Raw genomic sequence first — 13,139 nt, forward strand, 5'->3', positions numbered from 1 at the left:
CTATACATCAATTATATTGCTTATGTTTTTATTATATTGTGTATGTGCAAAAGGAAAGTTACAAGTTGGAAGACATTATAAGTGACTCATGATCTTCTAGATTAGCTTAACCGATAACTCAGTTAATATTTCCTGCATAGTAAATGCACCATTCTAGAGTCATCATTTCTTTACAAGTATCAATTAAATACTTGACAATCATTTAGGAAACTCCTTGATTAATATCAAGGAGGAAAAGAAAGACTGACAGTACTCATTTCTACAGCTACATAGAGTAACCCAGATTTCTGTTTTTCCTAGGAAACTTCCAATATGGACTGAATTATCTGAAACCTATTCTTTCATTTCAGGAAAGCCTCTGCTGACACTGAAAGAATGTTTATCATTCTGGTCGCTAGCACTGTTTCATCCTGGCACTGCTTCTGACTTTCTTCCAGATAAAGAACAGACATAAATTCACAGAAATCTGAGGAATTTCATTATCAGTTTTGTAAGTTGTTTTTTTTTTTTTTCATGTTCCACCCTATAAATAAGTCACATTAAAAAAAAATACATACATTGGTCACTGGATCCAGTGGACAAGCCTTCGCATGGCCTGAACATATACACATGCCTCCAACAGAGATGTCTTTTATAGAATAGTAATACTGTAAGACAAAACAGAAATTGAATTGCTAAGTGGATTGTAGAATGCAGGTGCCAAACTGCAGAATTCATTTCTGGTGACAAAACTGTCAGCTCCTGTTTTATTTATTTTTTTTTGATCTATTACAAATATAGCAGGCAGTGTAATCCAAGCCGTGTCTTGATCAACAGACTCAGGCTGAGTGAAAGAAAGGGTATAAAGTGGCACAGTTCCATTTGTTTGAAGTCACAAGAGCCACGTCAATTTATACACAGCATACAACAAACACGAGAATAGGAGAAGGCTATATGCACGCTGGATAATGAGAAGTCAAATGCTACAGAATTTATTCCCTTCAGAAAACATGAAAAGGAAAAGGCACGATGATGGGGAGAAGAGAAAACAAAAACTAACACCTTTGTTCACCCTTAGCTGGGTCTAACTTGGGTATTCACTGCACTGTGGAGAGAAGAACTGTTTTTCACAACTGGCCTTTTGAATGATCATGGAATAGTCTTCACTACCGAGCTTTAAGTACTTTTGACCTGTTGTTCTGTCATTTGACAATTTCTCTTTTTTCTTTGGTGAGGATTAAGAGCCCTAACCAAAATGAAGGATAGAAAGATATTTATAATCATGTATTACAACATCTGGGAACAATGAATCTTGTCCATTTTCATCTATTTTTGGCAAGGGTCCTGCAACATGCTAACAACTAACAACAAACCAAACATACTCTATTTGCAAATTTTGCTGTTACTGTGTTCAACCTCTTTATCAGATCGTGAATAAATATATTAAACAAAATAAGAACTCTTATCACTCATAGTCAAGCTTACGAAACACAGAAAATATATAATTTGTGGCTACCCTTCGTTTTCTGACAAGGGTGGCACTTTTCAGTTGCTCCTTGTTCCTTTGAGGACAGCCTCATGGAGAGATGTCACACAGAAGTTACCGTTCTTTGTTGTATAAAATGATTTTTAAAATGTGAATTTAATTTTGCATTTCTATTCACTTAGAATCAGATTATTAAATGTCCACTTTTACATAAACACACAGTTTCCATGATTAGTGAGGCTGCAATAACTGCACTGAATAGGAAGGGTTTCTGAGTTTGTAAAATAAAAGAGAATGGCTCATTCCAAACTCTCAGAAATAGCCATCACTCTATGTATTTAGATGAGGAAACAAAACCCAGAAATATGGAACAGAAGAAAAAAAAAGTTTCTTTGCAGTTATCTACCATTGACAAATGATATTAACTAAAGCCGAGGATAACAATACACTCCTTTCCAACAGGACTTACTATAGTAGTGACTTAAACTTTCCAAAAGAAAACTATGGTGACAAAGACGAAGAAGAAGTGAGCAGAAAGAAAAAAACGTGGCAAGTTATATATCCCCCAAACCAGCTTTTGAGAATGCTTGGTAGAAAGATCAGAGGAAAACTAGAATAACACACATTTAAGCAGCAGGAAAAGAGGCATAAAAGAAAGTAAAGATTACAGAAAGAATAGATACAGGTGTGTACACACAAGGGACAGTGGACAAGACCGGGGTATGGTGTGAGTTTGAGTGCTGCACCCATTCTTTTAAGCTAAAGCAAAAATGCAAAATTTTTACTGCTAGCCTCAATCATATGATAATGCTAAAAGTGCTACATTCAGACCCTACTACTACTTATAGTACAATTAGACATTCTACTCCAAGGAAGTGCTCAAAGAACGTTAAATGCAGCAAAGGACTGAGCAGTAGAAGAGGTAAGAGGACACTAACAGCAAACACTTGGCAAATACCTGCATCCAAATGTTTGCAGTCAAAGGACCTGTGTGCTTATGTTAATAATAACAGTATAAAGCAGAAAAGACAAAACTGTTACTTCCAGTCCAGAGAAGATAACAAAATTGAGTGAACAGGGAATTCTGCATCGCCGGGATTTTGATACGTAAAAACAGGTATTCATCATCTCCCAAAATTTCCTATGGCAAACAAAGGCAGGTACAGCATTTACAGGTGTAAGAGAACAACTACACATGCATTTCTACCATCTTTCCAGAACTTACCCTCCTCGTAACAATGGGATCGATTTCAGTTGGATCTTTGTGTGCGAACATCATTAAATCAGCATTTAGCGTCCGTATCCTCTGGAATCTCAGGCGAATAAAGCGAGCAGAGGTGAATTCCAGTAATTCACGTGAAGGATCATCAGCACTAGGCCTTCCGTTAATTAGAGAAGTGTGAATCTGAAAAATTATTAATGCAGTAAGGAATTAGATGGCATCAAAACTGTCATAATTACAGCAACAAATATCACTACACACACTGTGTGAATGCATTTGTAAATGTAAAATACCTTCTTTCTTTAAAAAGTCGAATTGCCCACAGACCTCAGCTATGAAGAGTCTTTACAATAAAAACATTTTGAGCAAAGGAAAGTCATTATCTACAGAAAGACTGTAGCACGAACTGCATGTGTGTACCCAGGCCCTATAAGTGTCCGTGCCGCAAGCAACTCATTTCTCCTCCTGTAGTCTGAAAATAGGTATTTTAAAGTTATCATACCAATGGGCTCAGAAATTTTGAGTTAAAGGAATGTGTGCTTGGAATGGGACTGAGAATTCAACAGGTGTCAGTTTGCACCTCTTAGAGGGATCATCATCAAAAGGCTTTTGAACTAGGTGCATTCAAAAGCCAGGATAAGGTAACTCTTGAAATACTGAAAACTACAACAGCTAGATGAGATAAAATAAGCATTCATTAGCATCTCTCCTTACCCATTGTCTCTTTACACAATACATCTCCTTTGAATCTTGTTCTCAGCAAGGTGAAACAATTTCCTGGGTTGCAACTGTTTTCACCTGGTCCCCCAGGAAAATCTTTATCACTTCTGAGAACTCTGTTTAGCATTTGTTTTTCCAAAGATGTTACTTCTCTCTGCCTACACTGTGGTTTCTGTGAAGGTTACCCCTCCTTTCTCTGCCTGTCCTATCCTAAAGTCAAGACTTCTAAGTAAGTGGGCTTTGTGGCTCCTTCATAAAGAGACTCTCTGACCTCAACTGCAGCATCAAGGGCAAGGCAACAAAAATAAGAGATCTCCTTCCCCTCCTGTCTTTGTAGCTGATCATGGCATACATTAGCTCTGAATCAACTAAATAAAACAGATGGGCTGCTACAGAACTGTTCTTGGAAAAGGCCTACACGAAGAAGCAAGTCAGGTACAGCAAACCACTGTTAATGAGCACCTAGGGGGAGGGAGGAAAGAAACCATTAATTTTCCTGTATTCTGAGGTGTTAAATTTTAATTGGGGCATTTTTATTACAGGCTGGTACACTGAAAGAATGTTCAGATGCTGAGCCAAATGTGCAGAACATTAGAACGAATAAAAAATTATTTATTCCTTGCAATTAACACGTGTTGCCTCTTACCTCAGTCCTCTGACTGAGAGATCGGGACACAAAGTCATTTTCTGTCATTGAACATGGTCATATTATCACTGTTTTAGGCAAACAGCTGCACTCTGAATGCCAGCTGGCACTCACTCAGCAGTGGCTGTCTCACACTGAGGAAAGAGACAGTAAATCTACTGCTCCCAGGAAAGCAATAGCTCTTCTTTCCTGGAGTTTTTGGAGGTACTGGATAGAAGACTTACTACTGTCTTGCATTGGCTATGTGATACTATCAACTTACTCATTTATCTCAAAAGCGGGTGGCAAGAAGATGGTGCCAGACTCTTTTCAGTGGTAACCAGAGACACGACAAGGAGTAATGGCCATAAACTAAAACACAAGAAGTTTCATCTCAACATTAAGGAAGAACTTTTTTACACTGAGGGTGGCAGAGCACTGGAACAGGCTGCCCAGGGAGGTTGTTGATTCTTCCTCTCTGGAGACATTCAACACCCACCTGGACACATTCCTGTGTAACCTGTTGCAGGTGACACTGCCTTGGCAGAGGGGTTGCACTAAATGATCTCTAGAGGTCCCTTCCAACCCTAACAAATTCTGTGATTTTCTCTATCAAGAGGGAAACCTTAAACCTCATCACGTCCAGCATCCTGCTCCACTGTATCTCCAGGTACGCAAAATCACTGGGAGCCACTCTGCCAGGAGCAGCTATCATATCTTGCCTATGTATGAATCAGCACCTCTAGGTTTCTGCCATATTATCTCCAGGAACAGGTGATATCATTACCGCCTTCACATTTCACTTTGAGCTCTGCCTCAATTTTGCTCCTGACTACAAGTAATTAAATGAAAGAAGATAGTTGGCTGGAAATTAACAGAATAAAATGCTATGAGAAAGACAGGGTGCAAACAAAAGATTATAATAAAAACCCCAGAGGAAGAAAGGAGGAAGTCCTGAATGAGAAACCTCTGGCTACAAATAGGACAAAAACACATGACCAGAGAACTCCTCAAGTCCCTGGTGAAGAGAGAGAGGACGTGTGAAGAGAGCAAGCTTGAAAAAAACCCTGGAGATGGTAACAATAGGTCAAGTAGAAATTGATAGATCTTTCCAAAAGAAGCAGGATTTTAATAAAAACACATGCCTCAAGACTTCTCTGTATCATATGTACCTCCGAGCAAGGAAACATATTTCTTCTGAGTATTTTTTCACACCGTCGCCTCCTTCCTTTAAACTAGATCCAAGAGATTTCTTGTTTACAGCTAGCAAACATAGATGGGTTTAAAGCAATAGAATACTAAAGACTGAACTTTGATATTTGAGCTGAAGAAGAAATGTATCTAAACTAGCGTTGAAAACATCCCCTTGCTCACTCTGATACAACAACAGCACCTTGATGATAAGCAGCATGGCAATTTGACCATCTCTTCAAAAAGATGAAAATAAAGCTTTTGGGGGTGGTAGCAGAAAGATGCAGGTAAAATCCATGTAGCAGAATAAGGAAGAGTTAAAAGTATGAATAATACACCCAGCTTGACCAGAAGTGACGCAACTGACAAATAGCAGTCATGCCTTTTGACTTATATCTTTTTTAAAAAGAACAAATTTAGTCTTCAGACACTGATGGGGGAAAAAATTACCACCTTGGCATAGTAGGTTTACAGAATTAAAATGCAAATTAACAAAATAAAGCAAGAGGCATTCATTTTAGAACAGACTCCCTTTTTAAAAGGATCCATCTGCCAGCAGTACATCTATTGTGCAAGGCTGTTCTAGTAGAGATGATGATTTGCATTTATATTTTCTTTCTTGTTTGTCTTTAAATGTTTCACAATTTCATTTTAAAACAACAAATAACTAATTTCTCATAATTAGGAAATGCAGCTACGGCCTGCGTGAAATGTGGCACCTGTTCAAATATGTACACCAAAATGGCACTGAGACTAGAAAATTCAAATTGGATAGCTTTATGAAAATGAATCTGAAGTGAAAATTTTACAGGCAAAATTAATCACTGTAAATTATTTCTCCTGCTATAAACAACTGTGATGAAATCATTAATTTCTCCCTAGAAACATTTAGAATCAACTTGAAGAGCATCCAACCAAGTTGTTCCTACTCCTTGAAAAGAGAATAAGGAAGAAACTAAGACTACTTTCATAACATTTGTCATTAATTAGGAAAAAATGGTAAGAATTTTAACTTAAAGAAGTTTAAGTAGAATTAGACTTACCATATTTTCAATATGACTCTCACAATGGGACATCACTGAGTTTTTCAAGAGCACACTTCCTCTTTTCATCTCCCTCCACTATATTGCACCTATTTGTAAGATACTGTTCATAGGATAGCACATTTTCAGTCAAGACACTAACATGGCCCCTGCCCTCCAAATATTTTTGAATCAGATCTGAAAACTGTTCCAGTGAACACAATCCTCACTATCCATCTATGCCACACAAGATCATCACAGTACTTCATATATAGCTCTGAGTCCTGTAAAAACAAGCTTCATTTTCACACAGGCAACTACGGTGCTGATGACAGTTCTACAGCAGAGCAAATATCTAAAGCTGAGTCTACCAGGAAAATATGAATACTTGAATCCACTCATTGGCTGTTATAATTTGGATAATCCAAGCCCCCATGAGAGGACAACGTCAAATTTTCTTCAGGTTTCATGGACAACTTTTATTCACTAATTCCAGTACTTAAGTAATCATCATTTTGCATTCTAAATGAAAGCTATGCAGATTTCAACCACAGAAAACCTTTCCCTAACATGAAATTTGCCCAGGATTATATTCCACCAAATGGAATCTTTAGGAATCTTCAACAGAGGCCAGAAGAAAATGGTTATGAAGGAATAAAAGAAAGAGGGCATTTAGAGAGTGATCCCTCTGATATATTATCACTTCCTCTGACTAAACAGTTTAAATGCTTCCTGAGCTACAGAGTGAACCTGAGTAACAGTGTTTAAAGTCTACCGATTGCCCTTCTCTCTCTCTTATAGCTCTACTCTCTTCTTCCACTGTAATGTTTTTCATCACTACATATACTTGCCCCAATGGGAGGAAATTTTTTTCTTTAAAAAATCCCAACAAAAGTAACTGGTTCTGGTCGGGTTGTTGTTTGTTTGGGGCTTTTTTTCCTTTTAAACCTGGAACTCATAATTATTTAATTGACAGTATTCTAATTTTTCATTTGAGAAAATTCTGAGCAGTCAACATCTTTTCATTTTTAAAATTCGGTATGATGATAAATCAACTTTTTTTTCTTTCTGAGAACTGTGGAGAATGCTACAAGCTCTCTACTCTGAAGAGAATTTAGTCCAAAACTAGCCCATCAGCATTCATGCATAATTCTTTTTTCTTCTTGCATGTATTACATTGCAACATATTACATTTAGCAACATTCATTTTCATATAGCATTTTTCTTATAGGATAATAAGCTGCTATAGAACAAATTATTTTAAATTTCGCATTACCAACAAATGCTGCTATTACAGTTTTCTGTTTTTATAGATTGTCCACAAGAATGTTGAACATATACCAATGTATTCAAAGGACATCTCAAGTACATTAGAATCTCTGGACCATGTCAGGACCAAAAGACCTATCTACCTTGGTACTCTGCCTTACTCAGCATTCAAACCAACACACTAACAATAAGATGAAGGCAAGCATACATAATACTCAGGGATTTCTTGAGCTACAGGTAGTTTCTGTACTGCTGGCAAGCCTCAAAGAACTTCCACAAACTCACTCAGTCTCACCCTAATATCTACGCCCATCACCTAATAAGGATTTTCTCATCTCATTTACATGTTGTAGAGAAAGAGATCCTTCTTTTGCTTGTTTTAAGCCTGCTTCATACTAAATTCACTCAATATTTCCTACTTCTTAAATTGGAACAAAGATATGTATCTTTCTATCAGCTCTATTCTTCATTGCATTTCTTTACTACTAATTAGCTTTGAACAGGTATCAGGCTTCCAGACCTGTGGTTTCCTTGGATGTCTAAGGAACGTTATTTAAAAAGTGGTGTTTCATTTGACACTTCACACTCCTTAGTCACTGAGAATATTTGAAAGTGAGGAGTTAAATAATAACTGTTATAATTCACCTATGTTAGCCTTGAGTTCCTTTTCACTATTCAATTTATCAATTATTTCTGCACCTCTTCAGTTAACAACCTAGTTTGCAACTGCTTCTCCAACTCCTCTCCTGTAAATAACGTTTCCACTGCAGAAACCCTCCTGACAGTTTCTATAGAAAAAATTGATTCAAATAATTAATTTAGTTTTTCAGCAATGACCTTATCTTTCTTGAACACTCTTTGATCATCTCTCAAGCCCATCAAATCTCTACCAGACTTCCCGAATCTGACGTGTTTGAAAAAAGGTTTATTTCAACTCAGTCACTCAGAATCTTTTTCACATTTTTATTGTGGTTTAACATTTCACTTGCTGGAGCTTATTTTCCTACCTATTTTCCTCGTTTGCAGGAAAAGACATGATGTCCATTCATTATACCAGTTCACTTTTCGTATCTATTACCTTTCCTTAGTTTATTCTTTAAACATGTATTATGATTTTTGGAACCACTCTAAATCGTAGCATGCATGTGTGTGCTGTTTTATTTTTAAACTCTTGTCTGCCTGATTTTTTTTAGATGTTTCACCATCTTTTCTATTTTGAAGTTGCACTTTGGCAGATTTCATTCCCCTGGGATGCTACATTTTTAGTATTTTTGGGTTATTTTTACATAACAATTATTCAACAGTTAATAACTTGGACTAAGATCTGTGGAGTGTTTTACACTACATCATGGGTTCCTTTACCAGCTGCACCAAGAACATTCAGGTTTTTAAGAAATGCCTTTTGCACTACATTCTCTTTGACTCCTACAGAGTCTGCCAAAGGGTTACAGAAGGCTGATACTACATTCTTAGCCTTCCTTCATCCAGACCCACTCAGTTCCAAACTTCTGGGCAGTTGCTGATATAACATTAAAGCTGTGCTGACCCAGTTTAGGTGCTGAATTTTAGTTCACAGAGATCTCATATATGATTTTATTTCTGCTGAATTTCTTATATTATTTCATATTATTATGAAATCTATAGTGCCTCTCCTCCACAAGCCACTCAGTCATTCTTAAAAAGCTTCTTGTGTCTGTCATGTCTACAGCGCCACCTTTTTCCAGCATCCTTTTAATGGAAAACCCTTTTAATTCGTTTTAATTACAAGGCAACCTTTCTCAGCTCTGAGTAGGGACACTGGGCATTACTTGGGTGCTTCCAATCCTAGCTTCTGCAACATCACCCGAAAGGGCTTGCAACATGCTCCAACCAGATGACCATCAGACCATCCAGCCATATGACTAGAATTTCACAACACATTTCATTGGGTTTCTGTCACTGAGAAGTGACAGATGCTGCCTAAGAAATTTTCTGCCATTTTTGGAATTAGAAAATCTCATATACTAGTGAACAAGGGTTCTCAGAACAGAGAAAAGTATCACCCTGCACCCCACCTCATATTTTTTACATATTGATAAAATCTCCCAGAGACTTCTCAAGGCTAAGCAACTCCAACCCTCTCACCCTCTCCTTATAGGATACACATTGCAAGTTCTTAATCATATTCCTGGATGTTTCCTGGACTTGCTCCAAGATGTCCATGTCTTTCTTGTACTGAGGAGCCTAGAACTGGACTCAGTGCGTCAGGTGTGCTCTCATCACCTCCCTCAACCTGCTGGTGACTGTCTAACTAATGCAGCCCAGGATACTCCCGGCTTTCTTTACTTGCAAGGGCACATAGCTGGCTTATATTCCACTTGGTGTACACCACTGCTGTCACCTAGTTTCCTCCTGATGCTTCTGGGTGACATAGGCAAAGCTGGCTTTGAACAGAGTGTCATTGAACAGAGCTCCCAGCCCATTGCCTGCTACCAGGCACTGAACTATCATGTAGCTGCCCATCTGCAGGCAAAGAAGTACCAGTCCCGGTGTCAGAAGTCACTGATTTGCAGTCTTCACCACCATGGGAGTTTCCATTTCTGAACCAACAGGCACAGATTCTGCCTGCCTCTATTTTCATACAGTTATGGCTTCAGGCTGCAGAGTCACAGAGAAAAATCAGTTAACCTCTTTCTTATCACCTCTGATGCTGCACAGACTGCTGACATGGCCCTGCAGTCCTTTTCCTGGTAATACACAAATCCCCAGCCACATCAAACATTCTGCAGGCAAGGACACAATCTCTTTCTCCCTCAACCTCAGCAAGGTCCCAGGCAGTTCTTGCAGTCTCAGAGGCTAAAATTTGCATCCTGTCTCTGGATCTCAGCCTAAGTTGAGGGTTCTGCAGCTGCATCAGCCAGTGCTGAGTACTGTGCCCAGATTGTGCCTCACCACCAATGTTGAACATAAAACCACTCTTTCCAGCCCTCTTTCTGTGCATGTTTCTGGCATGAACCGATATGCAAACATGGATCATGCTAGATGCCTCTGTTGTTTTACTTAAGGCAACAGTAAAAATGGTACCACTCTGCATGAATGTATATTATTATATGCTGAGTTACTTTAACACTTTACAAAGTTTCTAAGAATTTTAAGTATGCACCATGTTCTCATACAAATTTATAATACCCATGTGGCATATTTTTCTGCTTAGAACTTTGGCGTTTAAAGTTACTTTGTCAAGATATTTGAGTGCAGTCAATCTCAACCTGTTTGTAGGATATAAAAAAAACCCCAGCTGTTTGGCTATGTGGCATGGAATTTTTATACTCACTTTCTTTTCAAGAAAACAACATCTCCAACCCTTTTCACTGGTGATAATCTGTAACTTTCTTCATAAAAAGAAAAGGTTACTTCTTGTAATCTGTTAAAAGGATGGAGTGGGAACATCACTCTACAATATTTTTTGGCTAGTAGTGGTAAAGAACTCACTTTGTTGAAGTATTCAGTAGTTTATTTGGTACATCGTTGTGCTGGTTTAAAGGTAAACCAGCAGGGGAAATGAACCCAACTCAAAAGAGAGATTATAAATCAGAATAACAATTTAATAAAATAATACAATAAGTACGATTATACAGACAAACAATTGGTATTAACCCACAAAACCCAAATGTATAACCCAGCACCCTGGGGCATGAACAGAGTGGTGTTCTTTGGGCCCCTTGAGTCCAAAGTAAAAGGAGAGGGGAAAATCTGTTGGTGAGAGTGCTGTTGCAGTCTGGTCAAGACTGGTGATTGCAGTCTGGTTGAGAGTGGTGGTTGCAGTCTGGTTGAGAGTGGTGGTTGCAGTCTTCCTCTGGATCCCACAAGTGGTTAAAGAAGTCCCAAGACCCAAAGATTACATATCATTCAGTTCAGGCAGGAATGCCCAGTACCTCCCTCAGGGCGCGGAGTTCCACAACGGGTGTGAGGAGCATCCTCTTATCTCACAGGCCTCTTAACACCCAGTTTATAGCCTGAGGAGTCAGGCCTGCTCTGGGCAGATGGTGTAAATGGTCTATTGATAACAGCTTCTGGGAAATGGCATGGGAGGCTATAGAATACACAGTTTTGGGTTACACCCATACAGTGATGAACTGGTCCCAGCTGTTCTACCTAGGACAATTGTATCAAGACTGTGGGCTTCAAGCCTGATGCTCTGTGTAAGGCGGTGGTCTGACCCTAAAATATTGTCAAGAAAGGTCAATTTCTCACTAAAATCTAATCTCAGACAGTAGCATACAGGAGAGAAAAGTTTCTGTGCTGAGCAGAAAGACTTGCAACTTGATAATCAGCAGTGGAGAAGACAGATATGTCAGCATTAAAATAATTTAATGAGAAAGGTACTCCCTGATTTAAATTTTCAAGTTATGCAAGCGCATCAATATGAAGATGGACAATACTGAACATAAATTTTTCAACAGGTGATTCAGTAGCTCTCAAAATTCTTCTAACCAATACCAGTTTTAATTATCTGTTGCAAATAGCTCATTTGCAGTAGATGTAAAATAACTGCTGATTAATTAATCTCTCGGCATCTTACATTTAATCCCTAAAGACAAAATTTCTGTGAGTTTCCTTACTGTAAGACCTAATCTATCATTAGAGCTGATTTCACAACTAGAATAGTAGAGAGAAACATATGTCAGAACTCAGCATCCAATTTTTCATCATAAATACATATTTATAATAATTGTATTAGAAATTGTATATTTGGCAAGGTTTGCTGTATTTCTAATAAATATCTCACTATCTTAATAAATTAATGGTTTAGTAAGTGAAAGCACAACTCCCTTCTGTGCCTTGCTAATGAGTACAAGAGCTGCTTGAAATGCAGTGCTTAAACTTGCATTAAAATGTCAAGGGCTCTGTATGTCAAATTTTATCTCAACTAATTCATTCCCCCTAAGAATACATGCAAATGTCAGTTTAACGAACTGTTTAGCAAATACTATTGTGTCATTGACAACTATACCCTACAGCTTAAGCTAAATAAGGCTTCACCTCTTCAGTTTTGATTAACTCGCTTTTGTCATTTTCCTCTTTCCAATTTTACCTGAAACTTAATTTCCCTATTCAAGCCACTGCTTTTTTTGTGGCTCCTGTAATTCTCATACTTGTCATTTGTGGACAAGAAACAATTTGTCAAAGACATCATCTTGCATACTTTTAAACAGATTGCTCATTGTCAGAGCAATAGTTAATAAATCACAGAACAATCAGGCATTTGATTACCTCAAAAGTATACTTGTAATTTAAAAATTTTATTTTCTTTTTGTAACTGTCTTAAATAAATGGAAACATCGCAGCATGCTGTAGTTTCAGCAACAGTTATGCTGTGGCCTGGAATACTGTACTTTAACACAACAATGATGGTTTGTGCTCTACTGGCTCTTCAAAGTGTACTTACAAGTGAGACACCTTCTCTTAGTACAGCAAAAAAAATTTTTTTGTGTTTAGTAATAACTAACAAGATAGGTGGAGAAAAAGTTAAAGGCTTGGCTCTTACAGGAACATTCTCACAGATGAAGCACACTGAAACAGTATTTGTAAGAGTTACCACAACCAAGTAGATTGGCAATGTGCTCTAGGTTCTAGTACATAGTA

General features: G+C 37.9%; 1 protein-coding gene across 7 annotated transcripts in view; it reads right to left on the reverse strand.

Moving 5' to 3' along the window:
- The window catches only part of LAMA2 (laminin subunit alpha 2), a 358,263-nt gene that overhangs the window by 224,303 nt on the left and 120,821 nt on the right, over positions 1 to 13,139 (reverse strand). For all 7 annotated transcript variants that reach the window (XM_064649531.1, XM_064649530.1, XM_064649526.1 and 4 more), the window contains exons 5-6: positions 2,691 to 2,870; positions 558 to 647 (exon numbers count right to left, since the gene is read on the reverse strand). In XM_064649531.1, the coding sequence (XP_064505601.1) occupies positions 558 to 647; positions 2,691 to 2,870 (270 nt within the window). The remainder of the gene's footprint in view (positions 1 to 557; positions 648 to 2,690; positions 2,871 to 13,139) is intronic.

Source organism: Pseudopipra pipra, chromosome 3, assembly GCF_036250125.1.
Source record: "Pseudopipra pipra isolate bDixPip1 chromosome 3, bDixPip1.hap1, whole genome shotgun sequence".
Taxonomy (NCBI): domain Eukaryota; kingdom Metazoa; phylum Chordata; class Aves; order Passeriformes; family Pipridae; genus Pseudopipra; species Pseudopipra pipra.